Source organism: Neopelma chrysocephalum, unplaced genomic scaffold, assembly GCF_003984885.1.
Source record: "Neopelma chrysocephalum unplaced genomic scaffold, ASM398488v2 Primary Assembly neopelma1_97037, whole genome shotgun sequence".
Taxonomy (NCBI): domain Eukaryota; kingdom Metazoa; phylum Chordata; class Aves; order Passeriformes; family Pipridae; genus Neopelma; species Neopelma chrysocephalum.
In genome coordinates this window covers 2,556-19,265 of record NW_020925679.1, presented here as the reverse complement: position 1 = coordinate 19,265, position 16,710 = coordinate 2,556, and the positions used below count along the sequence as shown (strand labels likewise).

The 16,710-nt window shown below is 69.0% G+C and overlaps 1 protein-coding gene across 1 annotated transcript in view; it reads left to right on the top strand.

The window, feature by feature from the left end:
* The window catches only part of KMT2D (lysine methyltransferase 2D), a gene marked incomplete at its 5' end in the record, with an annotated part of 23,215 nt that overhangs the window by 4,743 nt on the left and 1,762 nt on the right, over positions 1 to 16,710 (top strand). The window contains 29 exons of the mRNA XM_027671202.1: positions 318 to 442; positions 534 to 723; positions 1,183 to 1,257; positions 1,589 to 1,693; positions 1,824 to 1,997; positions 2,285 to 2,369; positions 2,481 to 2,725; positions 3,029 to 3,102; positions 3,187 to 3,237; positions 3,384 to 5,048; positions 5,203 to 5,376; positions 5,462 to 5,610; positions 5,831 to 7,908; positions 8,000 to 8,123; positions 8,215 to 8,302; positions 8,471 to 8,537; positions 8,657 to 8,889; positions 9,171 to 12,386; positions 12,467 to 12,610; positions 12,693 to 12,857; positions 12,948 to 13,104; positions 13,187 to 13,268; positions 13,348 to 13,523; positions 13,855 to 14,003; positions 14,110 to 14,245; positions 14,330 to 14,466; positions 14,806 to 15,976; positions 16,251 to 16,387; positions 16,510 to 16,640. Of these exons, the coding sequence (XP_027527003.1) occupies positions 318 to 442; positions 534 to 723; positions 1,183 to 1,257; positions 1,589 to 1,693; positions 1,824 to 1,997; positions 2,285 to 2,369; positions 2,481 to 2,725; positions 3,029 to 3,102; positions 3,187 to 3,237; positions 3,384 to 5,048; positions 5,203 to 5,376; positions 5,462 to 5,610; positions 5,831 to 7,908; positions 8,000 to 8,123; positions 8,215 to 8,302; positions 8,471 to 8,537; positions 8,657 to 8,889; positions 9,171 to 12,386; positions 12,467 to 12,610; positions 12,693 to 12,857; positions 12,948 to 13,104; positions 13,187 to 13,268; positions 13,348 to 13,523; positions 13,855 to 14,003; positions 14,110 to 14,245; positions 14,330 to 14,466; positions 14,806 to 15,976; positions 16,251 to 16,387; positions 16,510 to 16,640 (11,503 nt within the window). The remainder of the gene's footprint in view (positions 1 to 317; positions 443 to 533; positions 724 to 1,182; positions 1,258 to 1,588; positions 1,694 to 1,823; positions 1,998 to 2,284; positions 2,370 to 2,480; positions 2,726 to 3,028; positions 3,103 to 3,186; positions 3,238 to 3,383; positions 5,049 to 5,202; positions 5,377 to 5,461; positions 5,611 to 5,830; positions 7,909 to 7,999; positions 8,124 to 8,214; positions 8,303 to 8,470; positions 8,538 to 8,656; positions 8,890 to 9,170; positions 12,387 to 12,466; positions 12,611 to 12,692; positions 12,858 to 12,947; positions 13,105 to 13,186; positions 13,269 to 13,347; positions 13,524 to 13,854; positions 14,004 to 14,109; positions 14,246 to 14,329; positions 14,467 to 14,805; positions 15,977 to 16,250; positions 16,388 to 16,509; positions 16,641 to 16,710) is intronic.

Sequence of the window (16,710 nt, the reverse complement as noted above, 5' to 3'; positions counted from 1 at the left end):
CTTCCCTCCTTTTCCCTTTTCCCCTTCCCTCCTTTTCCCTTTTCCCCTTCCCTCCTTTTCCCTTTTCTCCTTCCTTCCTTTTCCCCTTCCCTCCTTTTCCCCTTTCCTTTCTTTCTCTTTTCAACCCTTTCCTCTCTCCCCTCTCCCTTTTCCCTTCTCTTTCCCTTTCCCCTTCCCTTTTCCCCCTCTTTTTCCTTTCCCTTCTCATCCCCCATGGATGTGGAGGACCCACAATGCTGTGACGGTGCCGGTGGCCCGGGAACAGCCCCAGGCCCTTTTTGGGAGGTGTGTGTTCATTCCTGGGGGGGCTGTTGCAGGTGCTCCGGGCGATGTCCCAGCCGAGGCTGGCCTGGATCCGGGTTCGGGAGAGGGGGACGAGAAGAAGAAACGCCGGGGACGGAAGAAGAGCAAGTTGGAGGACATGTTCCCCCCGTACCTGCAGGTGGGGTGGATGGAGGGGGTTGGGGTGGCCTGGGGGCGAGGGGGGTGGACAGAGGGGACCTCCTGATGCTGACAGAACCCTTCTGTTGCAGGAGGCGTTTTTTGGGAAGGCGCTGATGGACCTGAGCCGGAAGGCGCTGCTGGCAGCGGGCGGGGTGGGGGACGGGACCGCCCGCCCCTCCCTGGGCCAGGGCGCCCCAAGGCCCAAGGGGGACCCCAACCTGGCTGGGGCACTGCAGGGAGCCCCCCAGGACAGGAGGGAGACCCCCACCCACCCCCGAGGTGAGTGTGGCCAGGAGTGAGGACGCTGGATGTTGTTGAGGGTCATGGTGGGTCCTGGGGTTTTTGGGGGCTTTCAGGGTTTTTTGGTGGTCCCTGAGGTGGTTGGGGGTTGTTGAGGGTCCCTGGGTTTTTGGGGGTCATTGAGATCGTTGGTGGTTTCTGGGGCTTTTGGGAGTTATTGGGAGTCATTGGTGCTGTTGGGGATCCCTGGTGTTGTTTTGGGGTGGTTGGGGATTTTGGGGCTCCCGAGGATTGTTGGGGGTGATTGAGGGAGACCCCCATTGTGAGGACCTGCTGTAGACACTGGGGCTTGTTGGAGGATGCCGTGGGCTGTGGGGGGGTTGACATCGAGGGGTGTAGGAGGTCTCTGGGATTCAGGGATGACCTCGGGGGATCCAGGGGTGACCCTGGGCAGGTTGGGGGGTCCTGCCCCCCCCAATGAGTCGTGGTGGCCTGCAGGGGATGACAGCACCGATGGCAGCGCCGCCGCTCCCGACGATGATGGCAAGGACGATGCGAAGGCCGAGGACCTGGGTGAGCCCCTGGGACCCCCGCGGGACCCCCCCAACAGCAGAGTCCTCCACCGGGGGCTGGAGCGCCCACAACCATCGAGACAGAACTCTATGGTTGAGGGGATCCGCTCTAGGCAGGGCTGAACTCTATGGTTCCCCCATGTGATTCCCATGGCGCTGGTGACCATAGAGTGGCGCCTAGAGCGCCCCCGCGTGGCTCGGGGTCCTTGGAGGACCGAGGGACTCCTGTGCCTTTTTGGGATCGGGGGGGGCGATGGGTTCACATGGGGGGTCTCCAGCCCTGAGCTTGGGGTCCCAGGGGGCTGAAGGCACCTCCTGATTCCTCCTCGCAGGGGCCGATGAGCCAAAGGATTCCCCAGACCCTGGGGACGCCGAGAAACCGGCCACCCCGGGCGAGGGAGCGCTGAGCTCTGACCTCGACAAGATCCCCACGGAAGGTGAGACCACCCTCATCCACTGAGGCGAGGGTGGTCCCGGGGCCAGGACCCCCGGATTTCTCCTCCCCTTCCCACCAGTGTGGGATTTGCACCCTGGGATGGCTCAGCCTTTTTGCTTTTGCCCCCGCAGAGCTGCCCAAGATGGAGAGCAAAGACGTGCAGCAGCTCTTCAAGGACGTGCTGGGCTCGGCAGAGAGGGGGGAGCAGCCCCTCAACTGCGTGGCCGGGGGGATGGAGGCCGGGCAGGACCCCGGCCGGGCACAGCGCCCCTTCCTGCAAGGAGACCTCCAGCTCTCGGGGCAGGGTGGGTGCAACTGGCAGGGCCTCCATGGGCTGGGAGGGCCTGGATGATGGGGAGAAGGACTCGCTGCCCACCCCCCAGAAAGCCAAAGTGGTGGGGCTGAGCTGCTCAGAGAGCAGCACAGTGCCTGTGGTACCAGAGAGCCAACTGTTCCCAGTTGCTCTGGGGGCGAACGTGGGAGGCGTTTTGGGGGATGCTGTATTTTCTGGGGGCTGCTGGGACCCCCAGGGCAGGCACAGGCTTGAACCCCAGCCCTGCCCTCCCTCCAACCCATCTCCTTTCCCTCGCAGGGAGCGTTTCCCTGGGCTCACTCTCCGGATCCGTCTCCTTGGACTCGTATTCAGGGGTCTGCCAGTCCCCGTTCCTCGACAGCAGGTACGTGGGGGAGCTGGGGGGGGGTCTCCTTGGAGGGATTGAAGCCTGGGGCGTTGCAGGACCCTCTTCCCTCACATCCTGACGATCCTTGACGCTCTCCCCTCCACGCAGGGAGCGGAGCGGCTTCTTCAGCCCAGACCACTGCGAGCCCGAGAGCCCCTGGGCCAGCAGCTCGGCCGCCACCACCCCCTCGACCCCCACGACGCCCACGACAGAGGGGGAGGGCGACGGCCTGTCCTACAACCAGCGCAGCCTCCAGCGCTGGGAGAAGGACGAGGAGCTGGGCGAGCTCTCCACCATCTCCCCCGTCCTCTACGCCAACATGAACTTCCCCAATCTCAAGCAGGATTATCCAGGTAGGGCTCTGGGGGGGCTGTGGCTCTGGGAGGGGGGGCTGCAACCGCCTTGTTGGGGTGAGGGTGGAAGGGTCTGGGTGCACCGTGACCCCCCCGATCCATGTTTGGAGGGGAGATTCCAGCTGCTCTGGCACTGAAGTGTTCCCTGCAGCAATGTGGAGGGGGTCTTTTCACCAGCTCATGGACATGGGGCTGTCCCCACACAAGAGGGGACAACGTCACCCACCCAGGGTGTGGGTGGGCTCGTCAGGTCCGGGCTAAGGTTGTTTTTGTCCCCTCCATCTGCTCGTACCGGACTCCCAGACTGGTCGAGCCGCTGCAAGCAGATCATGAAGCTCTGGAGGAAGGTCCCTGCCACGGACAAAGCCCCGTATTTGGTGAGTGCCGGGGGGGGGGTCAGGGGGGGGGGGGGGGCCGGGGCGCCGGGGGCTGCGAGTCAGCTGGCTTCGTGTCTTTGTTAGCAAAAGGCCAAAGATAACCGGGCGGCTCATCGCATCAACAAGGTGCAGAAGGTACGTCCGGCGCGGGGAGGTGCCCGGCGGCCCCGGCCCAGCTCTGGGGGGGGGGAACGTGGCGTGTCCACCCCAGCCCCGTGTCCGGCCCTCAGGGGAGGGCAGGAGGGGGTCCCGCAGCCCTGACGGGCCGGCTCTCTCCGCAGCAGGCCGAGAGCCAGATCAACAAGCAGACCAAAGGGGAGGGACTGCGCAAGCCGGAGAGGCCCTCGCTGCACCTGCGGATCCCGGTGCCGCCGGGGGCACAGCCCGTCTACATCAGCAGCCCCCCCGCCGCCGGCGAGGGCTTCCTGAAGCCCCCGGCGGGTGCCGGAGCGGGGCCGGAGTCTCCCAGCGAGCTTTTCCTCAAGCTCCCGCCCCAGTCCCCCGCCCAAGTGCCTTCGCACGACCCCTACGGCGGCACCTACGCGTTGGAGCCCCGCTTCCCCTCACCCCTGGGCCAGAGCCCCACGGCGGGTGCCGCCTTCCAGCCCTTCCCAGGCCAGCCCCAGCCCCTCACCGCCCCCCGAGCCCCTCCCGACTTCCACCCCACGCCCCCCGGAACCCCCCGGCACCAGCCCGGCACCCCGGACCCTTTCCTGAAGCCCCGGTGCCCCTCCTTGGACAACCTCTCGATGCCGGGGAGCCCTGGGGCACGGCCCCCCGAGGCCCTGCTCTCTCCCCTGCCTTTCGGGGAGCAGAAGAAGGGTCTGGAGGTGAAGAAGGAGGAAGGGGGGGCGAGCCTGGGGGTCTGCTCGCCCGGCTATGCCTCCGCCATGGGCTATGGGGACTCCCCGGGCGGCCCCCACCTCTCGGCTGCGGAGCTGAAGGCGGCCGACGTCTTCAAAGCCCCCATGACCCCACGGGTCTCTCAGGTAGAGCCGCAGAGCCCGGGGCTGGGGCACCGGCCCCCCGACCCCCACCCCTTGGCCCCCTCGCCCCCCGGCCACCCCGATCTCTACCGCCAGTCCCCCTACCTGGACCCCTACTCGCAGCCCCCACTGACGCCCCGGCTGCAGCCCCCCGAGGCCTGCTGTGCCCTCCCGCCCCGCTCCCTGCCCTCCGAGCCCTTCTCCCGCGTCCCCGCCAGCCCCCAGTCCCAGTCCAGCTCCCAGTCGCCCCTCACCCCCCGCCCGCTCTCCAACGAAGCCTTCTGCCAGTCCCCCGTCACCCCCCGCTTCCAGTCCCCCGATCCCTACTCCCAACCGCCCTCCCGGCCCCAATCCCGGGACCCCTTCACCCCCCTGCACAAGCCCCCCCGGCCGCAGCTGCCGGAGCCGGGGTTCAAGCCTGGCGGGGGTTTTGGGGGCGCCCCGGGGGGTGAGCCCCACGCCAAGGCACCGGCGGGGCCGCAGCCGCCCTTCGCCCGCTCCCCCGGCGCCAGCGTCTTCCCGGGCAGCCAGACCCCCATGCGCTTCACCTTCCCCCCGGCCGTCTCGGAGCCCCTCAAGGGCTCCCCGTCCCACCAGCCCCATGGGATCAACAGCCATTACGGCTCTGGGAAACCCCAGAGCTCGGCCTATGCCTCGTCCCCCGGCTTCCACCAGGCCGGCAGCCCCCTGGGCCCGGGCACGGCTGCCCCTGACACCTACAGCCTCTCGCCCCTGCGGCCCCCGTCGGTGCTGCCGCCGCAGCCCCCGGCCCCCCCGCAGCAGCAGGACCCTTCCGGAGCCTTCCTGCCCCGCGCCGCGCTGGGACCGACGGCCGACAAGAGGGAGGAGGCGGCCGTGGGGCTCTCGGCGCCCCCAAACCGGGACCTGGCGGAGCTGCCCGGCGGCCAGGATGGGGCCCTCGGCACCATGAGCCAGTCGGAGCTGGAGAAGCAGCGGCAGGTGAGGGCTGGAGGGCTGGCTGGTGATCCCACTGCGTCCATCTGGGTTTGGAGGGGGGACGTGAGGGTAGAACTGGGACCTGTGGAGGCACTGATGGCCACCTGGGTCTTGCTGGTTTCACTCCGCTCTCGGCTCTAACTCTCGGTTCTCCCAGCGCCAGCGGCTCCGGGAGCTGCTGATCCGGCAGCAGATCCAGCGGAACAGCCTGCGGCAGGAGAAGGAGAGCGCGGCCGCTGCCGCCACCTCCTCGCCCGCCACCTGGGCCCCCGAGGCCGCCGGGCAGGGCTTCGAGCTGAGCCGGGGCATGGCCCCCTACCAGCCAGCACAGGTGGGAGAACTGGGCCAGGGCGTTCACAGGGGGGTGACGCGGCTGGTGGAGGGGTGACACCATGTCGTTCCTTCCCTTCTTCCAGGACAAGGGACTCCTCGGGACCTTGGCCACGGCAGCTGGCGCCGGGAAGCTGCCCGGTTCCGTCATGGTGCAGGCGGCGTTTCCCCAGGACGAGCGGCTCTCCCGACCCCCACCGGCGGCCACCCCGGCCACGCTGGACATCAACGGGCGGTGGGTGCCCCGTGACAGGGTGGTGGGCTCGGTGCGGCGGGGTGGGAGCCAGCAGGGATCACCCTGGTGGGGTGTGTGTGTCCCCAGTTTGTGGGATCGCCCCAGAGGGGTAGAGTAGCTGTGAATTTTTGGGTGACTGGAGTGGTCCAAGGGAGGTGGGACTTGGTGCATCGGGGCTGTGGCCGTGCCGAGCCGGTGCCAACATCACTGTGTCTTCCAGGGCGACAGTGGGGCCCCCCCAGGCCTTCTACCCCCGCGGGGTCTTCCCAGCACCATCTCCGCAGCAGCAGCAGCAGCAGCACCTCTGGCAGCAGCAGCAGCAACAGGCGGCCGTGGCGGCCCTGCGGCTCCCCGTGACCTCCCGCTTCGCCCCCCCGGCTGCCGGGACCCCCATGGGCAGCCTGGGCACCCGCCTGGCAGCCCCCGCCGAGGCCGTGCCCCCCTTGTCCACCCCCCTGGGCGCTCCCTTCATCGAGCTGCGACACAACGTGCAGAAGGGACCCGGGGGGGTCGTGGGGTCCCCCTTTGCCCCCCAGGCGCCCCGGCCTCGCTTCTTCCTGCCCGGGGAGGAGGGCACAGCCCAGGCCCTCTGCAGCCCCGTCGTGCCCATGCAGGCGCTGCCGCCCCAGAAGGTTCCGGCGCCGCTCCCGCCCGCGTCCCCGCAGGGAGCAGAGATGGGCAACAGCCACCAGCAGCCCCACGCCAAGGCGGCCCCCCCGCCACTGCCGGCCCCCACCCTGGAGCTGCAGCACGTCCCCCCCCGCCCGCTGTCCTCGGGCACTGCCCTGCGCCCCGAGGGTCCCAAGGATGGCCCCGCTCCAGACCCGGCGCCGGCCCCAGGGAAGAGCCACCTGAGCCTGGAGGGGGCACGGCTGCCCTGCGAGGTGCCCGTGGAGCCCGACTTGGATGACGACTTTGGCTCCCACAAGGACTTGGAAGACGACGACGATTTGGCCAACCTGAGCCTGGATCCGGACGTGGCCAAGGGGGACGACGATTTGGACAACCTGGACAGCCTGGAGACAGCAGACCCCCACCTCGACGACCTGCTGAACGGCGACGAGTTCGACCTGCTGGCCTACACCGACCCCGAGCTGGACACCGGGGACAAGAAGGACATCTTCAACGAGCACCTGCGCCTGGTCGAGTCGGCCAACGAGAAAGCCGAGCGTGAGGCCCAGCTCAAGACGGAGCCGCCAGCGCCCGCCTTGAAGCTCCCCGACCCCGGGGACAGCAAAGATGTGACCCCATCCGCGGAGAACCAGGAGGTGCCCAAGGAAGGGCTGGTGCCCAGTGCGAGCTTGGGACCCTCTGCCTGCCCCGCGGGCGCCGTGCTGGCCCCTGACCCGGCTTTCAAGGCGCAGGGTGCGGAGGCAAAGCCCGGCTCGCTGCCCACCGAGGTGAAGCCCAAGCTGGAGGATGGTTGTCTGAAGACCTCGCCCTGCCAGTTCACCGCCGCCGGCTCCGAGCGGCTCCCAGTGCCCGTCAAGTCGGAGGGGCTGCAGGGCACCGACAAAATCTCTGCCTCGCTGGGGCTGAGCCTCAAACCCGGCCAGACCCTCCTGAGCCCCGGCGCCGGCCCCGCTCGCCTCGGCCTGACTCAGTTCCCCAACAGTGGCCACGCCAGTGTCCCCGTGCCGGACAAGGACCCCTACGCTGCCCCCGGCCGCGGGCTGGCCCCTGCCCAGCTGGGCAGCCAGAGCAACCCCTTGCTGGAGAAGTTCGAGCTGGACAGCGGAGCTCTGGGGCTGGGCAGCGCCCGGCACTCGCCGGCGGACGACCTGGACAAGATGGAGAGTTCGCTGGTGGCCAGCGAGCTGCCGCTGCTCATCGAGGACCTGCTGGAGCACGAGAAGAAGGAGCTGCAGAAGAAGCAGCAGATGTCGGCCCACCTGCCCCGCAGCACCCCCCACCTCCCGGCCCCGGGGCACCCCATGCTGCACGCGGGGGCGGCCGGGCAGCCCCCCGAGGGGCAACCGCCCCGCCTGGGCGCCCCTCAGACCCCCCTCCAGCTGGGGCTGGTGGCCCGGCCGCCGCTGATGCCACCACAACCCCCCCGGCTCGGCACACCCCAGCAGGGCCCGGCGCTGGCCCCCCACATGGGCATGGCCTCGGGGCAGCCCCACGTGCTGGCGTCTCCCCATGGGGTGCAGGTGGCCCTGGGGCAGCCGCAGCAGAGCCAGCAGCAGGTGCTGGTGCAGAAGCCGATGGCTGGGGTGCAGCCCCCCACCCTGGGCCTGAAGCCCCCCCAGCTCGTCATGCAGCAGCAGTTGGCCAACAGCTTCTTCCCAGACACAGGTAGGACCCGTGGGTGGTGGTCTGGGGGAGCGTGGGGCTGTTTTGGGTGGAGTGTGTAGGGCTGAGCGTGTTGTGACCTGTCTCGTGGCAGACCTGGACAAGTTTGCGGCTGAGGACATCATGGACCCCATTGCCAAAGCCAAGATGGTGGCACTGAAGGGCATCAAGAAGGTGATGGCTCAGGGCAGCATTGGGGTGGCCCCGGGCATGAACAGGTAAGGGGCACAAAGGTCCATGGGGCACGGGCAGGGATGGGCAGAGTGCCTTGGCTCCCACTCACCCCCATCTCTGTGTCCCCCTCCAAAGGCAACAGGTTTCCCTGCTGGCCCAGCGGCTCTCGGGGGGCCCAGCAGTCTCTGAGATGCAGAACCACTTGCTGGCAGGGAGCGGGCAGGTGAGTGGGGTGTCCGGGGTGGGGGAACACAGGGATCCCTTAGGTCTGCCTGGCTTGGTGCTCAGCACTGGCTCTGGCTGGTGGGTTTCTGTCTCCCTGGGGAGGTGAGGGCTGTGGGGAGGGGACAGGGAGGCACATGTCCCCAACATTCCTCTCTCTCTCTGGCAGGAGCGAAGTGGCACAGACCCAACCCAGGCTCGCCCCAACCCACCCACCTTCGCACAGGGCGTCATCAGTGAGTACGGGGGGGACGGGATGGGGAGCTCACCCTGCCCCTGGGAGCCGGGTCCCCGCTCACCCGGAGCCCCTGCTGACCCGGGATCCCTGCTGATGAGCCCTCTCCCCGTTCCACAGACGAGGCTGACCAGCGGCAGTACGAGGAGTGGCTGTTCCACACGCAGCAGCTGCTGCAGATGCAGCTGAAGGTGCTGGAGGAGCAGATCGGGGCTCACCGCAAGTCCCGCAAGGCGCTCTGTGCCAAGCAGCGCACGGCCAAGAAGGCTGGCAGGGAGTTCCCCGAGGCCGACGCCGAGAAGCTGAAGCTGGTGACGGAGCAGCAGAGTAAGATCCAGAAGCAGCTGGACCAGGTAGGCCCCTGCATGCGGGTGGGAGCCTCGTCCTCGGTGCAAACACGATATCCCTGGCACCCGGTGCTGTCCCCAGTGCAAATGTGATGTGCTCAGTGCAAACGTGCCATTCCTGGCCACAGGTGCCATGCCACTGCTGGCACTAACTCCCTGCTGTCCCGGGCACTAACACTGTGCCATTCCTGGTGCTGACATTCCCCTGTCCCCAGCAGTAGTGCCGTGCCATCCCCGGCACTAACGCCCCAGCGTTCCCGGTGCTGATGCCCCGCTGTCCCCGGCAGGTGCGGAAGCAGCAGAAGGAACACACCAACCTCATGGCCGAGTACCGCAACAAGCAGCAGCAGCACCAGCACCAGGCCTCGGCCGTGATGGCCCTGAGCCCCTCGCAGAGCCCCCGCCTCATGTCCAAGCTCCCGGGGCAGCTCCTCTCAGCACACGGGGTGCAGCAGCCCGGGGTGGGAGCGCAGGGCCTCGGGCAGCAACCGGGGCAACCCGGGGGGCTGCGCCTGTCCCAGGGCGGCGTGTCCATGGCCGTGCAGCAGGGCCTGTCCTTCATGGGGCAGCAGGCCATGGGGAACTCCCCGGGACCCGGCTCCTCCAGCGCCTTCTTCGCCGGGAACCCCGCGCTGCGCGGGCTGGCCGCCGACAGCCGCCTGATGCAGGAGCGGCAGCTCCAGAGGATGCAGCTGGCGCAGAAGCTGCAGCAGCAGAACATGCTGGGACAGGTGGCACTGCCGCAGCAGCAGCAGCAGCAGCCGGGCGTGATGGGACAGAGCTCCATGCAGCAACCGGGCGTGATGGGCCAGGTGTCGCTGCAGCAGCCAGGGGTGATGGGACAAGTGTCCATGCAGCAGCAGGGTGTGATGGGACAGGCCCCCATGCAGCAGCCAGGAGTGATGGGACAGGCGTCCATGCAGCAGCCAGGAGTGATGGGACAGGCGTCCATGCAGCAATCAGGTGTGATGGGACAGGCATCAATGCAGCAATCAGGTGTGATGGGACAGACGTCACTGCAGCAATCAGGTGTCATGGCACAAGCGTCGATGCAGCAACAGGGCGTGATGGGTCAGGCCTCCATGCAGCAGCCCGGTGTGATGGGACAGGCGTCGCTGCAGCAGCCCGGTGTGATGGGACAGGCATCCATGCAGCAGCAGGGCGTGATGGCCCAGGCAGCCATGCAGCAGCCGGGTGTGATGGGACAGACGTCGATGCAGCAACAGGGCGTGATGGGTCAGGCGTCCATGCAGCAGCAGGGTGTGATGGGACAGAGCTCCATGCAGCCACAGAGCATCGTGGCTCAGACATCCATGCAGCAGCCGGGCATGATGGGACAAGCTTCGATGCAACAGGCAGGTGTGATGGCGCAGACGTCGATGCAGCAGCCGGGCATGATGAGCCAGGCGTCCATGCAGCAGCCGGGGGCGCTGGGCCAGGCCCCGATGCAGCCGACGGCCGTGGCGGGGCAGCCCGGCCTGCTGGGGCAGCAGCAGCAGCCCCCGACCCCCCAGCCCGGCGCGGGGGCTCAGCCCATGGTGCCCAAGGCCGGGGGGCTGCTGGGCAGCCAGCAGAGCCTGCTGGTGCAGCAGCTCTCGCCCCAGCAGCAGCCGGGCGTGCTGGGCCACGCGCCGGCGCCGGGGCTGCAGCACCAGCCCATGCTGGGCCACCCCCAGCCCCAGCGCCAGGTGCTCCTGGCCCCCCACCAGCAGCGGGTGCTGGGCTCGCCCCAGCTGGCACCGCAGACTCCGGGGATGCTGAGCCACCGGCTCGTGCTGTCCCAGCAGCTGGGGCAGTCGCGGGCGCTGCTGACCCCGCAGCAGCAGCAGCAGCAGCAGCAGCAGAACTCGGCGGCCGCCCAGCCGGGCCTCCTGGGGCTGGGCCAGGGGCAGGCCTCGATCCAGCACTTTCCGCAGCACGGGGCGGGGGGCCAGGCCCCCTCTGTGCTGCACCTGAGTCAGGGAATGCAGCCGGCCCCGGCGGTCCTGGCTGCCAAGGACCAGCCCACGGGGGTGGATGGCGGCGTCCTGTCCACCGAGGGCGGCGAGAGCGGGGGGCAGCTGCACGGGGAGCAGCAGGGACCCCTCAACCCCCAAGGGCTGGGGGGCCCGGAGGCCGTGGCCCCCAAGCACCAGGCTGAGCTGGGGCAGGGCCAGCAGCTCCTCTTGGCCTCCCCACAGCCGGGAATGCTGCGGGCAGCCCCTGGGCAGCAGGGTGCCCTGCTCGCCCCGCCGCTGCAGAGCCCCGGGGCCGCCCACCCCGAGCTGTCCCAGCAGCAGCACGGGGACACGGCTGGGGTGGCAGAGCCGCCGCTGGGCTGCGGGACGGGCCCGGCACAGGGCATGGCACAGGGCATGGTGCCGGCGCCGCGGCCCCCGGAGCAGCCGGGCAAGGGGCCGGCGGGGGCCCTGCAGGGGCAGCCCCAGCCCCCGCGGCTCCAGAGCCCCGGGCAGCACAAAGCGGGGCCGGCACCGGGCACGGCCACGCTCCCCACGGGGCTCCTGGGGCAGGTGCCGGGGCCGGTGATGGGCCAGATCCGGGCGCAGCTCCAGGGTGTCCTGGCCAAGAACCCGCAGCTGCGGCACCTGACGCCGCAGCAGCAGCAGCAGCTCCAGGCCCTCCTGGTGCAGCGGCACCAGCAGAGCCTCCTGCAGCAGAGCCAGGCGCTCCGGACCCCCGGCCCCTTCCCCGGGCAGGCCCCGGACTACGGCTCGCCCGCCGCCCGCCAGCCCCCTCGCCCCATGGGGTCCCTCTTCCAGCCCCGGCCGGGCACCCCGGCAGAGGCACAGACCAGCTTTGCTGCCGAGCCGGGGCGGGCGCTGCCAGGGCAGCCCCCTCAGCAGCCCCCCCAGCAGCCCCTGGCAGAGCTGGTGCAGGCAGCCCTGGCTGCCCGTGGCCCCCAGCCCGGCCTTGTCCGCCTCCCCACTCCACCAGCCCCCTCGCCCCTGGGCTGTGCCCCCCAGCACGTGGCCAGCCCCGAGCAGAGCCCCCAAGAGCCAAAGAAGACGTCGCCGGGGGTCCCGGCCTCGACCCCCAGCCCCGCAGTGCCCGCAGAGCCGGGGCTGACGCCCACGCCGAGCGCTGCCCTCCCTGACCCAGCACGCGGCCCCTGGGACCCCGAGGCGCCCGGGGCGGACCCAGCCGACCCCAGTGAGATCCACATCAACGGGGCAGTGCCAGAGGGGGCCCCCGCGGCGGGCGAAGCCCCCCAGGTGTTGGTGAAGCAGGAGCCGAAGGAGGAGGCGGCGGCAGCGGCGCAGTGTGAGCTGGACGGAGACGAGACGGCGAAACCGGAGGCCAACGGGGACCCTGGGGCCGGCCAAGCCAACAGCCTGCTGGCCCCGGGCGGGCGCTCCGAGGCCGGGCACCTGCTGCTGCAGAAGCTGCTGCGGGCCAAGAACGTGCAGCTCTCGGCGCAGAGCCCGGGCGAGCTCAATGGGCACACGGAGAGCCGGAGCGCCGGGATGGAGCCGCGGCCGCAGCCGCTGCTGCTGGGCCGGGAGGTGAGTGGGGCGGGCCGGGCCAGGGGGTGATGGGCACAGGGCTGTGCCGGCACAGCTCACACACCCCTCTCCCTCCCCAGGACCCCTCCATCGCCAGGAAGCCGGCGCCCACCAAGCCCAAGCGGGTGCAGAAAGGCAACGAGCGGATCCCGGCTTCCCGCAAGAAGCTGCGGAAGGACGAGGGGCTGCGTCCCGGCGAGGCCCTCATGAGGCAGCTGAAGCAGGTACAGTGGCGGGCCGGGGGGGTGGTGGGGGCTGCCTTTCCGCCCCTGTGCCCCCCTCACCACCTCACCACTCTGCCCCCAGGAGCTGTCGCTGCTGCCGCTGACGGAGCCGACCATCACCGCCAACTTCAGCCTCTTCGCGCCCTTCGGCAGCAGCCCCATCAACGGGAAGAGCCAACTGCGGGGCGCCTTCGGCAGCGCCGTGCTCGACAGCGTCCCTGACTACTACTCCCAGCTGCTCACCAAGGTGAGGGGAGGGGTTCTTCACCTGTTGTCCCCTCAATCCGGGGGGTCCTGGACCACCCTGCCGCGCTCACCCCGCTGTCTCCCCCCCCAGAACAACCTCAGCAACCCGCCCACGCCGCCCTCCTCGCTGCCCCCCACGCCCCCTCCCTCCGTGCAGCAGAAGATGGTGAACGGTGTCACGGCCCCCGAGGAACTGGGCGAGCAGCCCAAGGACGCCGACCCAGCCCGCGAGCCCCACGGCCAGAAGGGTAAGCCTGGCTGGCACGGGGGTGGCACAGAGTCCCTGCCACCACCTGCCACCCTCCCGTGACACCCGTCCCTTCCGCGCAGACACACCGGCTGTGGAGGTGAAGAGCCTGGACCTGCTGGCAGCTCTGCCCACCCCGCCACACAACCAGACCGAGGACGTCAGGTGAGACCTCTGTGAGTGACACCAGCCCCCACCAAGGGGTCACTCCAGCCCGTGGCCCCTGACACCTCCTTCCCCCCAGGATGGAGAGCGACGACGAGAGCGACTCCCCCGACAGCATCGTCCCTGCCTCATCCCCCGAGAGCGTCCTGGGCGAGGAGCTGCTGCGATTCCCGCTGCTCAGCGAGGCCAAGCCGGAGCTGGAGGAGCGTGTGCTGTCTCCCATCATCCCCATCATCCCCCGGGCCAGTATCCCAGGTGGAATGGGCTGGGGTTGGTGCATGGACCCAGGGCAGGAGTGGTCTGTGGTCCATATGGACCGAGCAGGAGGGGTTCAGTGGGATGTACAGGGCAGGGGAGGGGTCTGCAGGGCATGTGTTGGGTAGGAAGAGATATGGGTGGGGCAGGAGGGGGTTCCTGGGATTTTGGAGAGCGGGGGAAGGGGTCCTTGGGGTGTGTGGGCTGAGGGAAATGGGTCTGGGGGGTAATGGGTTCCCTGCAGGGATCTGGGGCAGCTGGGTGGGGTCAGAGGTGGCTGTTGGTGGGTTTGGGTCTGTGCAGCTCTGACCCCTCCCTCTCCCCACACCAGTGTTCCCTGACACAAAACCCTACGAGGCCTCAGAGCCCTTTGGGGCCCCCCCAGGGAAGGTGGGGGCAGCAGGCCCGGGAGCCCCGTGGGAGAAGGGCAAGAGCAGCGAGGTCTCTGTCATGCTGACGGTGTCCGCGGCGGCCGCCAAGGTGAGCGAGGGGATGGGGGGACGTGAGACACTCTGGGGTCCTGGCGGTGGCCCCACACGGTGGCATCTGGGGCACCCTGGACCCATCCCATCCTTCTCTATCCCAGAACCTCAATGGGGTAATGGTGGCCATGGCTGAGCTGCTGAGTGTGAAGATCCCCAGCTCCTACGAGGTGCTGTTCCCCGATGGCCCCGTGCGAGTGGCCGTGGTCGAGGCCAAGAAGGTGGAGGCTGATATGGCTGGTGAGTGTCCTCCTCGTCCCTGTGGGCCCCCCGCAGCCCCAGGCTGGGACCCCCCCAGTGATGGGCTGTGCCTTCCTCTCCCAGGGATGCTCGGAGGGAAGGAGAAGGCGCTGGCTGGGAAGGTGCCCGACAGCAGCTCCGAGTGGCTGAAGCAGTTCGACGCGGTGCTGCCTGGGTACAGCCTCAAGGGCGAGCTGGACCTTCTGACGCTGCTCAGACAGGTCAGTGGCTGTGGGGTCCACTGGGACACTGAGAGAGGTGTGTTGGGGTTCCTGTAGGGCTGTGACTGTGTTGTGGTGCAGGAGTGGAGGGGGGGCTCTTTGGAACCAGGTGTTACCACGTAGAGGTGCAGGGTGGTCCTTGTAGGTCCCCCCATGATCGCAGGGGGCCATGATTCCGGGGTGGGTGGGTCTCCTCATGGAGAGGTGCTGAGTCCCCCAGGAAGGGGTGCAGGTGGTCCTTGTAGGGCTGGGAGCACGTGAGGTGCTCTGGGGTCCCCGCAGGTCCAAAGACCCCTCCTTCCAACACTCTGACCCGTGACCCCCTCCCCATTCCCACAGGAGAGCCCCGCACCCGAGAAGACCCTTCACCACTGCTACGTCAACAACGTGTCCAACCTGGACGTGCGGCAGCTCTCGGTCATGCCCCAGGAGCCCTCGCCCCCTCTATCCCCCTCCGTCCCCTCCCCGTCCAGCCCTGCCGAGCCCACCAGGGTCCCCAACCCCGAGGTGGCCCTCGAGGCCGCCCCGGCCCCGCCGTCGCCGCTGCTGCCGGCCCCCTCGCCGGCCCCCCAGGAGGAAGGGGCCACGGCCCCCCACTCGCCGCCCCGTTTCAAGCCGCGCTCGCGGCCGCCCGAGGACGGGGACGAGGCGCGGCCGCGGCTGAAGAAGTGGAAGGGGGTGCGCTGGAAACGGCTGCGCTTCCTCGTCACCATCCAGAAAGGGGGGGCCAAGCGCGACGGCGACAAGGAGATCGCCGAGTTCATCGACAAGCTGGGCACCACCCTGCGCCCCGAGAAGGTGCCGCGGGACCTGCGCAAGTGCTGCTTCTGCCACGAGGAGGGCGACGGGGCCACGGACGGGCCGGCCCGCCTGCTCAACCTCGACCTCGACCTCTGGGTCCACCTGAACTGCGCCCTGTGGTCCACGGAGGTGTACGAGACGCAGGGCGGGGCCCTGATCAACGTGGAGGTGGCCCTGCACCGCGGGCTGCTCACCAAGTGCTCCCTGTGCCAGAAAACCGGCGCCACCAACAGCTGCAACCGCATCCGCTGCCCCAGCGTGTACCACTTCGCCTGCGCCATCCGCGCCAAGTGCATGTTCTTCAAGGACAAGACCATGCTGTGCCCCCTGCACAAGCTGAAGGGGCCCTGCGAGCAGGAGCTCAGCAGCTTCACCGTGTTCCGCCGCGTGTACATCGAGCGGGACGAGGTGAAGCAGATCGCCAGCATCATCCAGCGCGGGGAGCGGCTCCACATGTTCCGCGTGGGCGGGCTGGTCTTCCACGCCATCGGGCAGCTGCTGCCCCACCAGATGGCCGATTTCCACAGCGTCACCGCGCTCTACCCCGTGGGCTACGAGGCCACGCGCATCTACTGGAGCCTGCGGACCAACAACCGCCGCTGCTGCTACCGCTGCACCATCTGCGAGAACAACGGGCGCCCCGAGTTCGTCGTGCAGGTCATCGAGCAGGGCCTGGAGGATCTCGTCTTCTCTGACTCCTCGCCGCAAGGTGAGGAGTTGGGAGGTGCTGGCGCTGGGCTTGTGCCGGCATTCGTTGCCTGTCCCGGCGGTTGAGCCACACCAGGATGCAACAGAGGGTGGGGTGATGGGAGGTGACCTGAGCTGGGGGGTCCCCAATGGATCCCCATCTCCAGCCTGTGGCACTCAGTGCTCTGGTCTGGTTGGCGAGGTGGCAATCGGTCAAAAGTTGGGCTGGATGATCTCGGAGGTCTTTTCCAACCTGATTAATGCTGCGATTCTGTGGTTCTCCCTTCCCTCGGCAGCCGTCTGGAACCGGATCATCGAGCCGGTGGCGATGATGAGGAAGGAGGCCGACATGCTGCGGCTCTTCCCGGAGTACCTGAAGGGCGAGGAGCTCTTCGGCCTCACGGTGCACGCGGTGCTGCGCATCGCCGAGTCGGTAGGTCCGGGGGAGGACGGGGGTCTCCCCTCCATACCGGGGGTCAGCCCTGCTGGGGAAGGGGCTGGTGGCTGCCCTGGTGCTGCCACTCGACCCCCGGCCCTTCTGTGTCCCCTCGGCAGCTGCCGGGCGTCGAGAGCTGCCAGAACTACCTGTTCCGCTACGGGCGCCATCCCCTGATGGAGCTGCCACTGATGATCAACCCCACCGGCTGCGCCCGCTCCGAGCCCAAGATCCTCACCCATTACAAGAGGTAAGCGGGGCTGGGATCCCCCCGGGAGAGCTGGGATCTGCTGGGAGAGCTGGGATCCACTGGGAAAGCC